At 51.6% G+C, this 20482-nt stretch overlaps 2 protein-coding genes across 4 annotated transcripts in view; one reads left to right on the plus strand and one right to left on the minus strand.

The window, feature by feature from the left end:
• The window catches only part of vwa3a (von Willebrand factor A domain containing 3A), a 99461-nt gene that overhangs the window by 78616 nt on the left and 363 nt on the right, over positions 1–20482 (plus strand). For both annotated transcript variants that reach the window (XM_059978954.1, XM_059978953.1), the window contains 3 exons: positions 10887–11038; positions 11757–11883; positions 19872–19969. In XM_059978954.1, coding sequence (XP_059834937.1) covers positions 10887–11038; positions 11757–11883; positions 19872–19969 — 377 coding nt within the window. The remainder of the gene's footprint in view (positions 1–10886; positions 11039–11756; positions 11884–19871; positions 19970–20482) is intronic.
• The window catches only part of LOC132399046 (uncharacterized), a 73140-nt gene that overhangs the window by 19576 nt on the left and 33082 nt on the right, over positions 1–20482 (minus strand). Inside the window, exon 2 of one of the 2 annotated variants that reach the window (XM_059978955.1) lies at positions 14009–18642. The exons of the other annotated variant lie outside the window; for it this stretch is intronic. Within the exon in view, the coding sequence (XP_059834938.1) occupies positions 15236–18475 (3240 nt within the window). The 5' untranslated portion in view covers positions 18476–18642 and the 3' untranslated portion in view covers positions 14009–15235. Of the gene's footprint in view, positions 1–14008; positions 18643–20482 lie in introns of those variants that run through there. 2 annotated transcript variants of the gene reach the window in all.

The raw sequence follows: 20482 nt of genomic DNA on the forward strand, positions 1-20482 counted from the left end.
GTGAGTGCAGGCCGACTGTATTGCGAGGGCCGTGGTGGTGGATGGTTGTGTAAGAGTTAACGCGGGGTGTGGTGAGTCCGGGTGTGAGTGCAGCCGACTGTATTCGAGGGCCGATGGTGGTGGGTTTTGTGTAAGAGTTAACGCGAGGTGTGGGTGAGTGCAGCCGACTGTATTCGAGGGCCGATGGTGGTGGAGGTTTGTGTAAGAGTTAACGCGGGTGTGGGTGAGTGCAGCCGACTGTATTCGAGGCCGAGTGGTGGAGGTTTGTGTAAGAGTTAACGCGGGTGTGGGTGAGTGCAGCCGACTGTATTCCGAGGGCCGATGGTGGTGGAGGTTTGTGTAAGAGTTAACGCGGGTGTGGGTGAGTGCAGCCGACTGTATTCGAGGGCGATGGTGGTGGAGGTTTGTGTAAGAGTTAACGCGGGTGTGGGTGAGTGCAGCCCGACTGTATTCGAGGGCCGATGGTGGTGGAGGTTTGTGTAAGAGTTAACGCGGGTGTGGGTGAGTGCAGCCGACTGTATTCGAGGCCGATGGTGGTGGAGGTTTGTGTAAGAGTTAACGCGGGTGTGGGTGAGTGCAGCCGACTGTATTCGAGGGCCGATGGTGGTGGAGGTTTGTGTAAGAGTAACGCGGGTGTGGGTGAGTGCAGCCGACTGTATTCGAGGGCCGATGGTGGTGGAGGTTTGTGTAAGAGTTAACGCGGGTGTGGGTGAGTGCAGCCGACTGTATTCGAGGGCCGATGGTGGTGGAGGTTTGTGTAAGAGTTAACGCGGGTGTGGGTGAGTGCAGCCGACTGTATTCGAGGGCCGATGGTGGTGGAGGTTTGTGTAAGAGTTAAACGCGGGTGTGGGTGAGTGCAGCCGACTGTATTCGAGGGCCGATGGTGGTGGTTTGTGTAAGAGTTAACGCGGGTGTGGGTGAGTGCAGCCGACTGTATTCGAGGGCCGATGGTGGTGGAGGTTTGTGTAAGAGTTAGCGCGGGTGTGGGTGAGTGCAGCCGACTGTATTCGAGGGCCGATGGTGGTGGTTTGTGTAAGAGTTAACGCGGGTGTGGGTGAGTGCAGCCGACTGTATTCGAGGGCCGATGGTGGTGGAGGTTTGTGTAAGAGTTAACGCGGGTGTGGGTGAGTGCAGCCGACTGTATTCGAGGGCCGATGGTGGTGGTTTGTGTAAGAGTTAACGCGGGTGTGGGTGAGTGCACCCGACTGTATTCGAGGGCCGATGGTGGTGGAGGTTGTGTAAGAGTTAACGCGGGTGTGGGTGAGTGCAGCCGACTGTATTCGAGGGCCGATGGTGGTGAGGTTTGTGTAAGAGTTAACGCGGGTGTGGGTGAGTGCAGCCGACTGTATTCGAGGGCCGATGGTGGTGGGTTTGTGTAAGAGTTAACGCGGGTGTGGGTGAGTGCACCCGACTGTATTCGAGGGCCGATGGTGGTGGAGGTTTGTGTAAGAGTTAACGCGGGTGTGGGTGAGTGCAGCCGACTGTATTCGAGGGCCGATGGTGGTGGAGGTTTGTGTAAGAGTTAACGCGGGTGTGGGTGAGTGCAGCCGACTGTATTCGAGGGCCGATGGTGGAGGTTTGTGTAAGAGTTAACGCGGGTGTGGGTGAGTGCAGCCGACTGTATTCGAGGGCCGATGGTGGTGGAGGTTTGTGTAAGAGTTAACGCGGGTGTGGGTGAGTGCAGCCGACTGTATTCGAGGGCCGATGGTGGAGGTTTGTGTAAGAGTTAACGCGGGTGTGGGTGAGTGCAGCCGACTGTATTCGAGGGCCGATGGTGGTGGAGGTTTGTGTAAGAGTTAACGCGGGTGTGGGTGAGTGCAGCCGACTGTATTTGAGGGCCGATGGTGGTGGTTTGTGTAAGAGTTAGCGGCGGGTGTGGGTGAGTGCACCCGACTGTATTCGAGGGCAGATGGTGGTGGAGGTTTGTGTAAGAGTTAACGCGGGTGTGGGTGAGTGCAGCCGACTGTATTCGAGGGCCGATGGTGGTGGAGGTTTGTGTAAGAGTTAACGCGGGTGTGGGTGAGTGCAGCCGACTGTATTCGAGGGCCGATGGTGGTGGAGGTTTGTGTAAGAGTTAACGCGGGTGTGGGTGATTGCAGCCGACTGTATTTGAGGCCGATGGTGGAGGTTTGTGTAAGAGTTAACGCGGGTGTGGGTGAGTGCAGCCGACTGTATTCGAGGGCCGATGGTGGTGGAGGTTTGTGTAAGAGTTAACGCGGGTGTGGGTGAGTGCAGCCGACTGTATTCGAGGGCCGATGGTGGTGGAGGTTTGTGTAAGAGTTAACGCGGGTATGGGTGAGTGCAGCCGACTGTATTCGAGGGCCGATGGTGGTGGAGGTTTGTGTAAGAGTTAACGCGGGTGTGGGTGAGTGCAGCCGACTGTATTCGAGGGCCGATGGTGGTGGAGGTCTTGTGTAAGAGTTAACGCGGGTGTGGGTGAGTGCAGCCGACTGTATTCGAGGGCCGATGGTGGTGGAGGTTTGTGTAAGAGTTAACGCGGGTGTGGGTGAGTGCAGCCGACTGTATTCGAGGGCCGATGGTGGTGGAGGTTTGTGTAAGAGTTAACGCGGGGTGTGGGTGAGTGCAGCCGACTGTATTTGAGGGCCGATGGTGGTGGAGGTTTGTGTAAGAGTTAGCGCGGGTGTGGGTGAGTGCAGCCGACTGTATTCGAGGGCCGATGGTGGTGGAGGTTTGTGTAAGAGTTAGCGCGGGTGTGGGTGAGTGCAGCCGACTGTATCGAGGGCCGATGGTGGTGGAGGTTTGTGTAAGAGTTAACGCGGGTGTGGGTGAGTGCAGCCGACTGTATTCGAGGGCCGATGGTGGTGGAGGTTTGTGTAAGAGTTAACGCGGGTGTGGGTGAGTGCAGCCGACTGTATTCGAGGGCCGATGGTGGTGGAGGTTTGTGTAAGAGTTAACGCGGGTGTGGGTGAGTGCAGCCGACTGTATTCGAGGGCCGATGGTGGTGGAGGTTTGTGTAAGAGTTAACGCGGGTGTGGGTGAGTGCAGCCGACTGTATTCGAGGGCCGATGGTGGTGGAGGTTTGTGTAAGAGTTAACGCGGGTGTGGGTGAGTGCAGCCGACTGTATTCGAGGGCCGATGGTGGTGGAGGTTTGTGTAAGAGTTAACGCGGGTGTGGGTGAGTGCAGCCGACTGTATTCGAGGGCCGATGGTGGTGGAGGTTTGTGTAAGAGTTAACGCGGGTGTGGGTGAGTGCAGCCGACTGTATTCGAGGGCCGATGGTGGTGGAGGTTTGTGTAAGAGTTAACGCGGGTGTGGGTGAGTGCAGCCGACTGTATTCGAGGGCCGATGGTGGTGGAGGTTTGTGTAAGAGTTAACGCGGGTGTGGGTGAGTGCAGCCGACTGTATTCGAGGGCCGATGGTGGTGGAGGTTTGTGTAAGAGTTAACGCGGGTGTGGGTGAGTGCAGCCGACTGTATTCGAGGCCGATGGTGGTGGAGGTTTGTGTAAGAGTTAACGCGGGTGTGGGTGAGTGCAGCCGACTGTATTTGAGGGCCGATGGTGGTGGAGGTTTGTGTAAGAGTTAGCGCGGGTGTGGGTGAGTGCAGCCGACTGTATTCGAGGGCCGATGGTGGTGGAGGTTTGTGTAAGAGTTAGCGCGGGTGTGGGTGAGTGCAGCCGACTGTATTCGAGGGCCGATGGTGGTGGAGGTTTGTGTAAGAGTTAACGCGGGTGTGGGTGAGTGCAGCCGACTGTATTCGAGGGCCGATGGTGGTGGAGGTTTGTGTAAGAGTTAACGCGGGTGTGGGTGAGTGCAGCCGACTGTATTCGAGGGCCGATGGTGGTGGAGGTTTGTGTAAGAGTTAGCGCGGGTGTGGGTGAGTGCAGCCGACTGTATTCGAGGGCCGATGGTGGTGGAGGTTTGTGTAAGAGTTAACGCGGGTGTGGGTGAGTGCAGCCGACTGTATTCGAGGGCCGATGGTGGTGGAGGTTTGTGTAAGAGTTAACGCGGGTGTGGGTGAGTGCAGCCGACTGTATTCGAGGGCCGATGGTGGTGGAGGTTTGTGTAAGAGTTAACGCGGGTGTGGGTGAGTGCAGCCGACTGTATTCGAGGGCCGATGGTGGTGGAGGTTTGTGTAAGAGTTAACGCGGGTGTGGGTGAGTGCAGCCGACTGTATTCGAGGGCCGATGGTGGTGGAGGTTTGTGTAAGAGTTAACGCGGGTGTGGGTGAGTGCAGCCGACTGTATTCGAGGGCCGATGGTGGTGGAGGTTTGTGTAAGAGTTAACGCGGGTGTGGGTGAGTGCAGCCGACTGTATTCGAGGGCCGATGGTGGTGGTTTGTGTAAGAGTTAACGCGGGTGTGGGTGAGTGCAGCCGACTGTATTCGAGGGCCGATGGTGGTGGTTTGTGTAAGAGTTAACGCGGGTGTGGGTGAGTGCAGCCCGACTGTATTCGAGGGCCGATGGTGGTGGAGGTTTGTGTAAGAGTTAACGCGGGTGTGGGTGAGTGCAGCCGACTGTATTCGAGGGCCGATGGTGGTGGAGGTTTGTGTAAGAGTTAACGCGGGTGTGGGTGAGTGCAGCCGACTGTATTCGAGGGCCGATGGTGGTGGAGGTTTGTGTAAGAGTTAACGCGGGTGTGGGTGAGTGCAGCCGACTGTATTCGAGGGCCGATGGTGGTGGAGGTTTGTGTAAGAGTTAACGCGGGTGTGGGTGAGTGCAGCCGACTGTATTCGAGGGCCGATGGTGGTGGAGGTTTGTGTAAGAGTTAACGCGGGTGTGGGTGAGTGCAGCCGACTGTATTCGAGGGCCGATGGTGGTGGAGGTTTGTGTAAGAGTTAACGCGGGTGTGGGTGAGTGCAGCCGACTGTATTCGAGGGCCGATGGTGGTGGAGGTTTGTGTAAGAGTTAACGCGGGTGTGGGTGAGTGCAGCCGACTGTATTCGAGGGCCGATGGTGGTGGAGGTTTGTGTAAGAGTTAACGCGGGTGTGGGTGAGTGCAGCCGACTGTATTCGAGGGCCGATGGTGGTGGAGGTTTGTGTAAGAGTTAACGCGGGTGTGGGTGAGTGCAGCCGACTGTATTCGAGGGCCGATGGTGGTGGAGGTTTGTGTAAGAGTTAACGCGGGTGTGGGTGAGTGCAGCCGACTGTATTCGAGGGCCGATGGTGGTGGAGGTTTGTGTAAGAGTTAACGCGGGTGTGGGTGAGTGCAGCCGACTGTATTCGAGGGCCGATGGTGGTGGAGGTTTGTGTAAGAGTTAACGCGGGTGTGGGTGAGTGCAGCCGACTGTATTCGAGGGCCGATGGTGGTGGAGGTTTGTGTAAGAGTTAACGCGGGTGTGGGTGAGTGCAGCCGACTGTATTCGAGGGCCGATGGTGGTGGAGGTTTGTGTAAGAGTTAACGCGGGTGTGGGTGAGTGCAGCCGACTGTATTCGAGGGCCGATGGTGGTGGAGGTTTGTGTAAGAGTTAACGCGGGTGTGGGTGAGTGCAGCCGACTGTATTCGAGGGCCGATGGTGGTGGAGGTTTGTGTAAGAGTTAACGCGGGTGTGGGTGAGTGCAGCCGACTGTATTCGAGGGCCGATGGTGGTGGAGGTTTGTGTAAGAGTTAACGCGGGTGTGGGTGAGTGCAGCCGACTGTATTCGAGGGCCGATGGTGGTGGAGGTTTGTGTAAGAGTTAACGCGGGTGTGGGTGAGTGCAGCCGACTGTATTCGAGGGCCGATGGTGGTGGAGGTTTGTGTAAGAGTTAACGCGGGTGTGGGTGAGTGCAGCCGACTGTATTCGAGGGCCGATGGTGGTGGAGGTTTGTGTAAGAGTTAACGCGGGTGTGGGTGAGTGCAGCCGACTGTATTCGAGGGCCGATGGTGGTGGAGGTTTGTGTAAGAGTTAACGCGGGTGTGGGTGAGTGCAGCCGACTGTATTCGAGGGCCGATGGTGGTGGAGGTTTGTGTAAGAGTTAACGCGGGTGTGGGTGAGTGCAGCCGACTGTATTCGAGGGCCGATGGTGGTGGAGGTTTGTGTAAGAGTTAACGCGGGTGTGGGTGAGTGCAGCCGACTGTATTCGAGGGCCGATGGTGGTGGAGGTTTGTGTAAGAGTTAACGCGGGTGTGGGTGAGTGCAGCCGACTGTATTCGAGGGCCGATGGTGGTGGAGGTTTGTGTAAGAGTTAACGCGGGTGTGGTGAGTGCAGCCGACTGTATTCGAGGGCCGATGGTGGTGGAGGTTTGTGTAAGAGTTAACGCGGGTGTGGGTGAGTGCAGCCGACTGTATTCGAGGGCCGATGGTGGTGGAGGTTTGTGTAAGAGTTAACGCGGGTGTGGGTGAGTGCAGCCGACTGTATTCGAGGGCCGATGGTGGTGGAGGTTTGTGTAAGAGTTAACGCGGGTGTGGGTGAGTGCAGCCGACTGTATTCGAGGGCCGATGGTGGTGGAGGTTTGTGTAAGAGTTAACGCGGGTGTGGGTGAGTGCAGCCGACTGTATTCGAGGGCCGATGGTGGTGGAGGTTTGTGTAAGAGTTAACGCGGGTGTGGGTGAGTGCAGCCGACTGTATTTGAGGGCCGATGGTGGTGAGGTTTGTGTAAGAGTTAACGCGGGTGTGGGTGAGTGCAGCCGACTGTATTCGAGGGCCGATGGTGGTGGAGGTTTGTGTAAGAGTTAACGCGGGTGTGGGTGAGTGCAGCCGACTGTATTCGAGGGCCGATGGTGGTGGAGGTTTGTGTAAGAGTTAACGCGGGTGTGGGTGAGTGCAGCCGACTGTATTCGAGGGCCGATGGTGGTGGAGGTTTGTGTACGAGTTAACGCGGGTGTGGGTGAGTGCAGCCGACTGTATTCGAGGGCCGATGGTGGTGGAGGTTTGTGTAAGAGTTAGCGCGGGTGTGGGTGAGTGCAGCCGACTGTATTCGAGGGCCGATGGTGGTGGAGGTTTGTGTAGAGTTAACGCGAGTGTGGGTGAGTGCAGCCGACTGTATTCGAGGGCCGATGGTGGTGGAGGTTTGTGTAAGAGTTAGCGCGGGTGTGGGTGAGTGCAGCCGACTGTATTCGAGGGCCGATGGTGGTGGAGGTTTGTGTAAGAGTTAACGCGGGTGTGGGTGAGTGCAGCCGACTGTATTCGAGGGCCGATGGTGGTGGAGGTTTGTGTAAGAGTTAACGCGGGTGTGGGTGAGTGCAGCCGACTGTATTCGAGGGCCGATGGTGGTGGAGGTTTGTGTAAGAGTTAACGCGGGTGTGGGTGAGTGCAGCCGACTGTATTCGAGGGCCGATGGTGGTGGAGGTTTGTGTAAGAGTTAGCGCGGGTGTGGGTGAGTGCACCGACTGTATTTGAGGGCCGATGGTGGTGGAGGTTTGTGTAAGAGTTAACGCGGGTGTGGGTGAGTGCAGCCGACTGTATTCGAGGGCCGATGGTGGTGGAGGTTTGTGTAAGAGTTAGCGCGGGTGTGGGTGAGTGCAGCCGACTGTATTCGAGGGCCGATGGTGGTGGAGGTTTGTGTAAGAGTTAACGCGGGTGTGGGTGAGTGCAGCCGACTGTATTCGAGGGCCGATGGTGGTGGAGGTTTGTGTAAGAGTTAACGCGGGTGTGGGTGAGTGCAGCCGACTGTATTCGAGGGCCGATGGTGGTGGAGGTTTGTGTAAGAGTTAACGCGGGTGTGGGTGAGTGCAGCCGACTGTATTCGAGGGCCGATGGTGGTGGAGGTTTGTGTAAGAGTTAACGCGGGTGTGGGTGAGTGCAGCCGACTGTATTCGAGGGCCGATGGTGGTGGAGGTTTGTGTAAGAGTTAACGTGGGTGTGGGTGAGTGCAGCCGACTGTATTCGAGGGCCGATGGTGGTGGAGGTTTGTGTAAGAGTTAACGCGGGTGTGGGTGAGTGCAGCCGACTGTATTCGAGGGCCGATGGTGGTGGAGGTTTGTGTAAGAGTTAACGCGGGTGTGGGTGAGTGCAGCCGACTGTATTCGAGGGCCGATGGTGGTGGAGGTTTGTGTAAGAGTTAACGCGGGTGTGGGTGAGTGCAGCCGACTGTATTCGAGGGCCGATGGTGGTGGAGGTTTGTGTAAGAGTTAACGCGGGTGTGGGTGAGTGCAGCCGACTGTATTCGAGGGCCGATGGTGGTGGAGGTTTGTGTAAGAGTTAACGCGGGTGTGGGTGAGTGCAGCCGACTGTATTCCGAGGGCCGATGGTGGTGGAGGTTTGTGTAAGAGTTAACGCGGGTGTGGGTGAGTGCAGCCGACTGTATTCGAGGGCCGATGGTGGTGGAGGTTTGTGTAAGAGTTAACGCGGGTGTGGGTGAGTGCAGCCGACTGTATTTGAGGGCCGATGGTGGTGGTTTGTGTAAGAGTTAACGCGGGTGTGGGTGAGTGCAGCCGACTGTATTCGAGGGCCGATGGTGGTGGAGGTTTGTGTAAGAGTTAACGCGGGTGTGGGTGAGTGCACCCGACTGTATTCGAGGGCCGATGGTGGTGGAGGTTTGTGTAAGAGTTAACGCGGGTGTGGGTGAGTGCAGCCGACTGTATTCGAGGGCCGATGGTGGTGGAGGTTTGTGTACGAGTTAACGCGGGTGTGGGTGAGTGCAGCCGACTGTATTCGAGGGCCGATGGTGGTGGAGGTTTGTGTAAGAGTTAGCGCGGGTGTGGGTGAGTGCAGCCGACTGTATTCGAGGCCGATGGTGGTGGAGGTTTGTGTAAGAGTTAACGCGAGTGTGGGTGAGTGCAGCCGACTGTATTCGAGGGCCGATGGTGGTGGAGGTTTGTGTAAGAGTTAGCGCGGTGTGGGTGAGTGCAGCCGACTGTATTCGAGGGCCGATGGTGGTGGAGGTTTGTGTAAGAGTTAACGCGGGTGTGGGTGAGTGCAGCCGACTGTATTCGAGGGCGATGGTGGTGGAGGTTTGTGTAAGAGTTAACGCGGGTGTGGGTGAGTGCAGCCGACTGTATTCGAGGGCCGATGGTGGTGGAGGTTTGTGTAAGAGTTAACGCGGGTGTGGGTGAGTGCAGCCGACTGTATTCGAGGGCCGATGGTGGTGGAGGTTTGTGTAAGAGTTAGCGCGGGTGTCGGGTGAGTGCACCCGACTGTATTTGAGGGCCGATGGTGGTGGAGGTTTGTGTAAGAGTTAACGCGGGTGTGGGTGAGTGCAGCCGACTGTATTCGAGGGCCGATGGTGGTGGAGGTTTGTGTAAGAGTTAACGCGGGTGTGGGTGAGTGCAGCCGACTGTATTCGAGGGCCGATGGTGGTGGAGGTTTGTGTAAGAGTTAACGCGGGTGTGGGTGAGTGCAGCCGACTGTATTCGAGGGCCGATGGTGGTGGAGGTTTGTGTAAGAGTTAACGCGGGTGTGGGTGAGTGCAGCCGACTGTATTCGAGGGCCGATGGTGGTGGAGGTTTGTGTAAGAGTTAACGCGGGTATGGGTGAGTGCAGCCGACTGTATTCGAGGGCCGATGGTGGTGGTTTGTGTAAGAGTTAACGCGGGTGTGGGTGAGTGCACCCGACTGTATTCGAGGGCCGATGGTGGTGGTTTGTGTAAGAGTTAACGCGGGTGTGGGTGAGTGCACCCGACTGTATTCGAGGGCCGATGGTGGTGGAGGTTTGTGTAAGAGTTAACGCGGGTGTGGGTGAGTGCAGCCGACTGTATTCGAGGGCCGATGGTGGTGGAGGTTTGTGTAAGAGTTAACGCGGGTGTGGGTGAGTGCAGCCGACTGTATTCGAGGGCCGATGTGGTGGAGGTTTGTGTAAGAGTTAACGCGGGTGTGGGGTGAGTGCAGCCGACTGTATTCGAGGGCCGATGGTGGTGGAGGTTTGTGTAAGAGTTAACGCTGGTGTGGGTGAGTGCAGCCGACTGTATTCGAGGGCCGATGGTGGTGGGAGGTTTGTGTAAGAGTTAACGCGGGTGTGGGTGAGTGCAGCCGACTGTATTCGAGGGCCGATGGTGGTGCAGGTTTGTGTAAGAGTTAACGCGGGTGTGGGTGTGTGCAGCCGACTGTATTCGAGGGCCGATGGTGGTGGAGGTTTGTGTAAGAGTTAACGCGGGTGTGGGTGAGTGCACCCGACTGTATTCGAGGGCCGATGGTGGTGGAGTTTGTGTAAGAGTTAACGCGGGTGTGGGTGAGTGCAAGCCGACTGTATTCGAGGGCCGATGGTGGTGGAGGTTTGTGTAAGAGTTAACGCGGGTGTGGGTGAGTGCAGCCGACTGTATTCGAGGGCCGATGGTGGTGGTGGTTTGTGTAAGAGTTAACGCGGGTGTGGGTGAGTGCAGCCGACTGTATTCGAGGGCCGATGGTGGTGGAGGTTTGTGTAAGAGTTAACGCGGGTGTGGGTGAGTGCAGCCGACTGTATTCGAGGGCCGATGGTGGTGGAGGTTTGTGTAAGAGTTAACGCGGGTGTGGGTGAGTGCAGCCGACTGTATTCGAGGGCCGATGGTGGTGGAGGTTTGTGTAAGAGTTAACGCGGGTGTGGGTGAGTGCACCCGACTGTATTCGAGGGCCGATGGTGGTGGAGGTTTGTGTAAGAGTTAACGCGGGTGTGGGTGAGTGCAGCCGACTGTATTCGAGGGCCGATGGTGGTGGAGGTTTGTGTAAGAGTTAGCGCGGGTGTGGGTGAGTGCAGCCGACTGTATTCGAGGGCCGATGGTGGTGGAGGTTTGTGTAAGAGTTAACGCGGGTGTGGTGAGTGCAGCCGACTGTATTCGAGGGCCGATGGTGGTGGAGGTTTGTGTAAGAGTTAGCGCGGGTGTGGGTGAGTGCAGCCGACTGTATTCGAGGGCCGATGGTGGTGGAGGTTTGTGTAGAGTTAACGCGGGTGTGGGTGAGTGCAGCCGACTGTATTCGAGGGCCGATGGTGGTGGAGGTTTGTGTAAGAGTTAACGCGGGTGTGGTGAGTGCAGCCGACTGTATTCGAGGGCCGATGGTGGTGGAGGTTTCAGCTGGTGTCTTCTGTTGCTTACAGAGGGCCTTCCAGCACGTGGATGTGCAGGGGGTTTACCTGCTGACGGACGGCAAGCCCAACACCAGCTGCCAGTTGGTTCTGGAGGAAACGCAGAAGATGAACCGCGGCCGGGGAGCGAAAGTCCACACCATCTCGTTCAACTGCACCGACAGGTGAAGCTGTAGAAAGCAGAGCGGGACAGCAGCAGCCCTTTGGCCCACAGATTACTCACCCTCCTGCTTGCACATCAACCATATTCATGGGCCTGCATAGTGCTGGTTTATCATGTCCCTGCTCATCTTGTCCTTCACTCTCCACAGAGCATTACCTTCCAAGCCTTTCGATCTCATCCGCCCAGTCCTCCAGAGCTAACTCTGCATGTCCCTAACTCACGGAGGTGAGAGGCTGCCAGCAACCCTCACCTGGTGTAGCCCGTCTGTCGAAGTGATGAATTCAGACTCCAGCAAGTACAGGCCCAGAGCCAACAAACGCTCCTCCTAACCTCATTAATGAATCCTTTCATTCCCAGGGTCATTCTCGTGAACCTCCTCTGGACCCCCCTCCAACGCCAGCACATCCTTTCTTAGATAAGGGGCACAAAACTGCTCTCAATACTCCAGCATGCTCCACTGGGTGCCTGCAAGAAAACAAATCTCAGGATAGTACAGCGTATGGTGACAGTTCGGTCCATACTCTGAAAATAAATTTACTTTGAACTTTTGAAAAGAATGGAGGAGCAGTGTGTTAACCAGCTGGTCACAGTTACTGGGAAGCAGTGGAAATGGGGAAAAGTGGGACCCGCCGAGAGGCTCTCCTCACGTCCTGCGCCCTCTGTTGATGCGGACAGTCTCTGCCCTGTCTGCCTATTAACCCCTGGTGTCTTGTTGACAGCTTTGCGAATGAGTTCCTCAAAAATCTGGCAGCCCAGACCAGAGGGCGTTTCCATCGCTGTCATGGAGCCCTTGATGGGCAGCTGGTGGCGCACAAGATGATAGCGGAAGGATTTTCTGATGAAGATGTAAGTTAATGAAATTATTTTATTTAAGGTTTCTAGTTGTTACCTAATTTCCTGTTGTAACTGATAATTTCTATACTGAGATATTTGACACCTGTATGAAGCCAGTGGACGGTCTGTTTGTTCACGGAAAACAGAGTCTGTTTATCTGCAGAACAGCAAACAGTTTTAATTTGTTCACAGAACAGCAATTATTCCGTTTTACTTACTCAACAGAGAATCATAGCAAAACAAAATTCGTGACTAAAACTGCAGCAAACTGTCCCAGTAAGGGCAGGGTTATTGCTCCAGCAATGTGTAATCAGCATAATTTAAGGATGCGTGAGAACCAAAAATCTCTAAACTAAAAGTCCTCCATTTGCAGGAACAAATCTTTCTTGCACCCTTTCCAGTTTAATGACATCCTTCCTGTAGCAGGGTGACCAGAATTGCACACAATGTGCTCTTGTAAGGAGATAGCAGATATTTGTAGTAAACACAAGGTGGTGATTGTGGGAGATTTTAATTTTCCACACGTAGACTGGGAAGCTCATTCTGTAAAAGGGCTGGATGGTTTAGAGTTTGTGAAATGTGTGCAGGATAGTTTTTTGCAACAATACATAGAAGTACCGACTAGAGATGGGGCAGTGTTGGATCTCCTGTTAGGGAATGCGATAGGTCAGCTGACAGGTGTATGTGTTGGGGAGCACTTCGGGTCCAGTGATCACAATAGCATTAGCTTCAATATAATTATGGAGAAGGACAGGACTGGACCTAGAGTTGAGATTTTTGATTGGAGAAAGGCTAACTTTGAGGGGATGCGAAGGGACTTAGAGAGAGTGGATTGGGTCAAGTTGTTTTATGGGAAGGATGTAATAGAGAAATGGAGGTCATTTAAGGGTGAAATTATGAGGGTACAGAATCTTTATGTTCCTGTTAGGGTGAAAGGAAAGGTTAAAGGTTTGAGAGCACCATGGTTTTCAAGGGATATTAGAAATTTGGTTCAGAAAAAGAGGGATGTCTACAATAGATATAGGCAGCACGGAGTAAAGGAATTGCTCGAGGAATATAAAGAATGTAAAAGGAATCTTAAGAAAGAGATTAGAAAAGCTAAAAGAAGATACGAGGTTGGTTTGGCAAATAAGGTGAAAGTAAATCCGAAAGGTTTCTACAGTTATATTAAAAGCAAGAGGATAGTGAGGGATAAAATTGGCCCCTTAGAGAATCAGAGTGGTCAGCTATGTGTGGAACCAAAGGAGATGGGAGAGATTTTGAATGATCTCTTCGGTATTCACTAAGGAGAAGGATATTGAATTGTCTAAGGTGTGGGAAACAAGTAAGGAAGTTATGGAACCTATGACAATTAAAGAGGTGGAGGTACTGGCGCTTTTAAGAAATTTAAAAGTGGATAAATCTCCGGGTCCTGACAGGATATTCCCCAGGACCTTGAGGGAAGTTTGTGTAGAAATAGCAGGAGCTCTGACGGAGATCTTTAATATGTCATTAGAAACGGGGATTGTGCCGGAGGATTGGCGTATTGCTCATGTGGTTCCATTGTTTAAAAAGGGTTCTAGAAGGAAGCCTAGCAATTATAGACCTGTCAGTTTGACATCAGTGGTGGGTAAATTAATGGAAAGTATTCTTAGAGATAGTATTTATAATTATCTGGATAGACGGGATCTGATTAGAAGTAGCCAGCATGGATTTGTGCGTGGAAGGTCATGTTTGACAAACCTTATTGAATTTTTTGAAGAAGTTACGAGGAATGTTGACGAGGGTAAGGCAGTGGATGCAGTCTATATGGACTTCAGCAAAGCCTTTGACAAAGTTCCACATGGAAGGTTAGTTAAGAAGGTTCAGTCGTTAGGTATTAATGCTGGAGTAATAAAGTGGATTCAACAGTGGCTAGATGGGAGATGCCAGAGAGTAGTGGTGGATAATTGTTTATCGGGATGGAGGCCGGTGACTAGCGGGGTGCCTCAGGGATCTGTTTTGGGCCCAGTGTTGTTTGTAATATACATAAATGATCTGGATGATGGGGTGGTAAATTGGATTAGTAAGTATGCCGATGATACTAAGGTAGGAGGTGTTGTGGATAATGAGGTGGGTTTTCAAAGCTTGCAGGGAGATTTATGGCGGTTAGAAGAATGGGCTGAATGTTGGCAGATGGAGTTTAATGCTGAGAAGTGTGAGGTTCTACATTTTGGCAGGAATAATCCAAATAGAACATACAGAGTAAATGGTAGGGCATTGAGGAATGCAGAGGAACAGAGAGATCTAGGAATAACTGTGCATAGTTCCCTGAAAGTGGAGTCTCATGTAGATAGGGTGGTGAAGAGGGCTTTTGGAACGCTGGCCTTTATAAATCAAAGCATTGAGTACAGAAGTTGGGATGTAATGCTAAAGTTGTACAAGGCATTGGTAAGGCCAAATTTGGAATATTGTGTGCAGTTCTGGTCACCGAATTATAGGAAAGATATCAATAAATTAGAGAGAGTGCAGAGACGATTTACTAGGATGTTACCTGGATTTCAGCAATTAAGTTACAGAGAAAGGTTGAACAAGTTAGGTCTCTATTCATTGGAGCATAGAAGGTTGAGGGGGGATTTGATTGAGGTATTTAAAATTTTGAGAGGGATAGATAGTGTAACGTTCTCCTTCGGGTGTAACGAAACGCCGAATTTAACGTCCGGATAAACCACAGCCAATGCAAACCAGATTGCAGTAAGATTAACCATTTACTGTTCACTCTTCACATTAACATATGGTGAAAACTGTTGATAAAACAATACAAGATTGATACAGTATTTGTTCCTTCCTTAATATCACATTTCAAGTGTAAATACTTGCAAAGGTGACTATAACTACATTACACTAAGGTGCAGTATACAGGGAGAGTTTACCTGCTCCATTGACTACTTTAAATACACTTCCATGCAAACTATCCGCGACTCTTTAACTAACGAAAGCATAAACATTATCTACCGACGTTACCTCTAACAGGATCAGCATTAATATCTTAGTTCAATATATCGATTATCTATTAACTTACAGCGTTGCTCTCACTGTGATTTCTCATGCCTGCAAAACTGCTTGTGCTCAGGTGAGCCTCGTGGAAAGCCCCCACCCTCGCGCTAATTTCAAACCGGTGTTTTCCCACAAGACGCGGCGAAACCGGATGTGACGTCATCGCATGCCGATATATTTTACATGCAATGAATACACTTTAAACACTTATAATTCTAACTAGAAAATACTATTGAATGAATCACTAAGCGAAAATATTATAAACTAAATAACTGTCGTAAAGACAGCACACTCCCCGCTTGACCTTCGTAAGGTCACAATAAGCAGAGTACAAAACTTAGTCTCTTAATCAGTCATTGGGTAGAAGTAGAATAACTTCTGTAACTGGCCTTTGGTAAATTTTCACATCGCCTTGGTCGGTAGTCTTCAATTCGATCTTCCTGACATGTCCATCCTCGATAGGGAATGTAACAGTGATTCTGGCCATTGGCCAGCTGTTGCGGGTGGCTTGCTTGTCCCTGAGCAGGACTAAGTTTCCAACTTGAAGATTCCTGCGGGGTTCTGTCCACTTTTGTCTCTGTTGCAACAAAGGTAGATATTTTTGTCTCCAGCGAGACCAAAACTGATTTGCCAGAGCCTGGACTTGTCTCCATTGCTTTGTGTACAAATCCTTGTCTGAGAAGTCTCCTGGTGGAGGAGGTGCTCCTGCCTTCTGCGTAAGGAGCGTTGATGGCGAAAGTATAAAGGGGTTTTCTGGGTCAGAAGACACAGGTAGGAATGATTGTGCGTTTATAATGGCGGTGACCTCTGCCATTAGGGTGCACAGTACCTCGTGGGCCAATCGGGTGCGTTGCTGCATCTCGGGTTTCCTTTTCCGGGTTTTCCGTAAGGACGTGAACCGTTTGACTGCCTGCTCTTTGTTATCTGGTGAGCGCTGGCGTGGTTCTCTGATTGGCAATGGGGCAACCCCATTATTTGCTTCATCTCTGAAGACCTTGGTGTCTTTGGTTTTTAAAGAAATGGTATCTTGAGCTGATTGTGCAAGTTTGTTGTCATACTTCGTTAGAGCGAAGACTGACTGGCCCAGCGACTCGTCGCTTGCCTCGCGCTTGTTAACGCCTTGTTGTGCTTCCTTGATGCACGGGACACTCGGGCAGGGTTGAAAGATTGAATGGCGGCCACTCTCTAGCACATTGGTCTTGAGTGTGTTAACCATCGGTTTGTGTACGTCACCGAGACACACCTCTCCTATCACCACCCAGCCCAGATCCAGACGTTGCGCGAAGGGGGCGTTGAGTGGTCCATTGATCTGCTGCCTAACCTTGTGTACCTGGATAACATCTCTTCCTAATAGCAGGAGTATTTCCGCTTTCGGATCCAGTTCTGGGATGTGTTTGGCGATGTGGTGGAGATGCGGCTGGTGTAGCACCGCACTTGGTGTCGGGATCCCAGCGCGGTTATTCATGATTTCGTTGCACTCTAAGAGCGGAGGGAGACAGATGACGACTTTACCATCCAGGGACTCGATCTGGATGCCTTCTGCCTTCCTTCCTTGGGTTTCCATGTTGCCTGAGCAAGTTTTGAGGTAGTATGGGAACCGCTCACTCTCAATGTTGAACAATTTAAAGAACTCTGGACTAACTAGTGAACGATTGCTCTGATCGTCCAGAATCACATAGGCTTTGATGGCCTTGTCTTTGGCTCCTTTAGGGTACACCTTAGTGAGGCAGATCTTGGAACAAGAACGACTCGACTGAGCTTGACCGCAAACTTCTGTACAGTTCGTGCTGACAGCTATTGACCTAGAGTGAGCCTCTCCCTCCCCGCCGTCCCGTTGTGGGGTTGAAGGAGTACTCTCGGTTTGCGGTGACAGGTCGGGATGCATGGCCTCGACGTGATCTGGGCTGCCACATTCCGGACACTTCACGGCGATCGTACACTCTCTGGCGAGGTGAGAGGTTGAGGAACAGCATCTAAAACATATTCTTTTCTCCTTGAGAAGAGCCGTCCTCTCTTCAAGGGGTTTTTCCCTAAACATTCTGCATGCTTTCAGGGGGTGAGGTTTGTTATGCAATGGACAATACTTGCCAGGGTCGTTGTTAGTCGTAAGGGCTTCGGTCTTGAGCACTGACACGGGTTTATCAATGTTGAAAACATTCGAAACGGATCTGCCTGGCTTGGTGTAAATCGAACTGCTTCCTGGACCTACAAGGTTAGGGTCGTTTCGCCTCTTCGCCTCCTTGCACACAAACCTAGTGAGGAGCTCAAAGGGAGGAAATCGACCATCGTGGTTTTCCTTGTACTCTGAGGCAACAGTCAGCCACTTGTCCTGCAGCCCAAATGGAAGTTTGTCCACAATTGGTCTAATCCCGGATGGAGTATCTAGGAATACTAAACCAGCTGAATAGCCATCTTCTTTGGCGCCTCGGATCTCCATGAGTAAATCTCCGAATTCTCTTAACTTAAAGTGATCTTTGGCTGACACCTTAGGAAAGTTTTCCAGACGTCGATATAGCGCCCCTTCAATAATGTCGGGGGACCCATATCTCTCCCAAAGTCTCTCCCACGCTTCGCTTAAGGCTAGCTCAGGTTTGTTGATGTACACTGAACGCATGCGTCTCACCTGGTCGCGTGATTCTTTCCCCAGCCATTTCGCCATAAGGTCCAACCTTTGGGTTGCACTGAGCTGGACCCCGTCAATCACGTTGGTGAATGTGGAGAGCCAAGCACGGTAATTTTCGGGTTTATCGTCAAACTGGTACAGTCCCGAAGTGACGAGATCCCGTCGTGCTAAATACTGCAGCGTGGGATCGGCTGCAAGCGGCATGCGGGCTGGAGAAGTACGTTGGCGCCCATATGACTGAGAACGCACGTTTCTCATGGAATTTGCCATCCTGGATTCAACCTCCGCGTCTCTTCGCATCGAACTTTGTAACTTTGGTGTCAAAGTATATCGGTTGTCAGCTCTTTCATTCTTGACTTCATCGCGGGGCCGCGAGGGTAAATTCTCTTCCTCGTAGCTGGGGAAGTTATCGAATAGGTATGGAGAGGGGAGACGAGCCTGCCTGTCTGCTTGATATTGTACATAGTCGCTCGTGCGTTCCAGTCTGGTCCTTTCCAAAGCAGAGCTTGTTTCGGTCAGATCACGCGACCCTTCAGCTTCTTCTATGTACTCTGCTTCCACCCTGGCAGCTTCTCCTTCTCCTTCTAGCTGCAGCACATGCAACTCTGTCGATATTTTTGTCATTTCCAACTGGGTTTCGGCTTCTCTGCCAGCCTCTTCTTTTTGTCTGGCGGCCCTTTCTTTCTGGATTTCGGCTTCTCTGGTGGCCAGTTTCATTTTCAAAACTGCTTCTTGTCTGGCGTAATGCAGTCGCACCTTGGCGGCTTCTGCCTTGGCTCTTGCCTGTGCGGACTTACTTGATGTCGTTCTACTGCCCTTGTCGCTGGGCGCCATCGACTTGATCCCGGATCGAGCTGACATTGCAGCACTTGGAACACCTGATAACGCCCGGGTGGGCTTACTTGATGTCGGTTTACTGCCCTTGTCGCTGGGCGGCGTCGACTTGATGCTGGATTGAGCTGACATTGCAGCACTTGAAACACCTGATAATGCCGCTTTTTCACTGTAACGTTCTCCTTCGGGTGTAACGAAACGCCGAATTTAACGTCCGGATAAACCACAGCCAATGCAAACCAGATTGCAGTAAGATTAACCATTTACTGTTCACTCTTCACATTAACATATGGTGAAAACTGTTGATAAAACAATACAAGATTGATACAGTATTTGTTCCTTCCTTAATATCACATTTCAAGTGTAAATACTTGCAAAGGTGACTATAACTACATTACACTAAGGTGCAGTATACAGGGAGAGTTTACCTGCTCCATTGACTACTTTAAATACACTTCCATGCAAACTATCCGCGACTCTTTAACTAACGAAAGCATAAACATTATCTACCGACGTTACCTCTAACAGGATCAGCATTAATATCTTAGTTCAATATATCGATTATCTATTAACTTACAGCGTTGCTCTCACTGTGATTTCTCATGCCTGCAAAACTGCTTGTGCTCAGGTGAGCCTCGTGGAAAGCCCCCACCCTCGCGCTAATTTCAAACCGGTGTTTTCCCACAAGACGCGGCGAAACCGGATGTGACGTCATCGCATGCCGATATATTTTACATGCAATGAATACACTTTAAACACTTATAATTCTAACTAGAAAATACTATTGAATGAATCACTAAGCGAAAATATTATAAACTAAATAACTGTCGTAAAGACAGCACAGATAGAGTTGACGTGAACAGGCTGTTTCCATTGAGAGTAGGGGAGATTCAAACTAGAGGACATGATTTGAGAGTTAGGGGGCAGACGTTTAAGGGAAACACGAGGGGGTATTTCTTTACTCAAAGAGTGATAGCTGTGTGGAATGAGCTTCCTGTAGAAGTAGTAGTTGTGTTCAGTTGTGTCATTTAAGGTAAAATTGGATAGGTACATGGACAGGAAAGGAGTGGAGGGTTATGGGCTGAGTGCGGGTAGGTGGGACTAGGTGAGATTAAGGGTTCAGCACGGACTAGGAGGGCCAAGATGGCCTGTTTCCGTGCTGTGATTGATTGTTATATGGTATGTCTTTGGCAGGAGTTGATAGGAACATGGCATTCGTGTAGGATTGGAAAAATAGGCGAGGGTCACCATGGACTTGATGGGCCAAAGGCCCTGTTTTTCTGTTGGTTGATTGTATGAGAAATGTCAGGTCCTTGTACTGACAATCACGCTCTCTGCCCCAGCAGTTCAACTGTGACCTGAAACACTATCTATGCAACTGTAGTTGGGTAACACAGTCTTTGAGTTTGACGGAGAGTAATACATTGTTTATTATTTAGTGGGACATTAGCCCTTAGAACATCAGTCTTTGATAAGTGTGTCCCTCAGTGGCTCTCCTGTCTGTTCAGCACTGTTTCTCTGCCTACAGGACCCCAACCTTCCTGCCTTTGAGGGTGACGATCTAAAGAGGCTCTGTGAAGAAATTACTAAAGCTCGGCGGTTCCTGACACAAGCCCGTTTCTTCAGGTGGGTGTGATGGCTGGGAGCTTCTGTTCCAGCCCCAGTTATCACTTTGAAGTGGTTTCACTGTGCTATCAGACAGGACAATATCACTGCCTGACTCAACTACAGACACCCAGGCCATCAGAAATGGGGCATGTTCAATCATGATTGATGGCCTACGTGATGCAGCTAAATCCCTATTGGTGGGTTGTATTACAGAGAGGAAATCCTATTGGTAGGTTGTACTACAGAAAGGAAATCTTATTGGTAAGTTGTACCACAGTGGGAAAATCCTATTGGCTGTATGTAGAGGGGGAAATCCTATTGGTGGGTTTACTCCTTTCCATAAATGCTGCCTGGCCTACTGAGTTCCTCCAGCATTTTGTGTGTGTTACTTTGATTTCCAGCTTCTGCAGATCTTCTCTTGTTGGGCAAATTGTATTGGTGACTTGTATCCCTCTGGGGTAATCCTATTGGTGGATTTTACCACAGAGAGGAAATCTTATTGGTAAGTTGTATCAGAGACACGAAATCCTA

Source organism: Hypanus sabinus, chromosome 9 (genome assembly GCF_030144855.1).
Source record: "Hypanus sabinus isolate sHypSab1 chromosome 9, sHypSab1.hap1, whole genome shotgun sequence".
Taxonomy (NCBI): domain Eukaryota; kingdom Metazoa; phylum Chordata; class Chondrichthyes; order Myliobatiformes; family Dasyatidae; genus Hypanus; species Hypanus sabinus.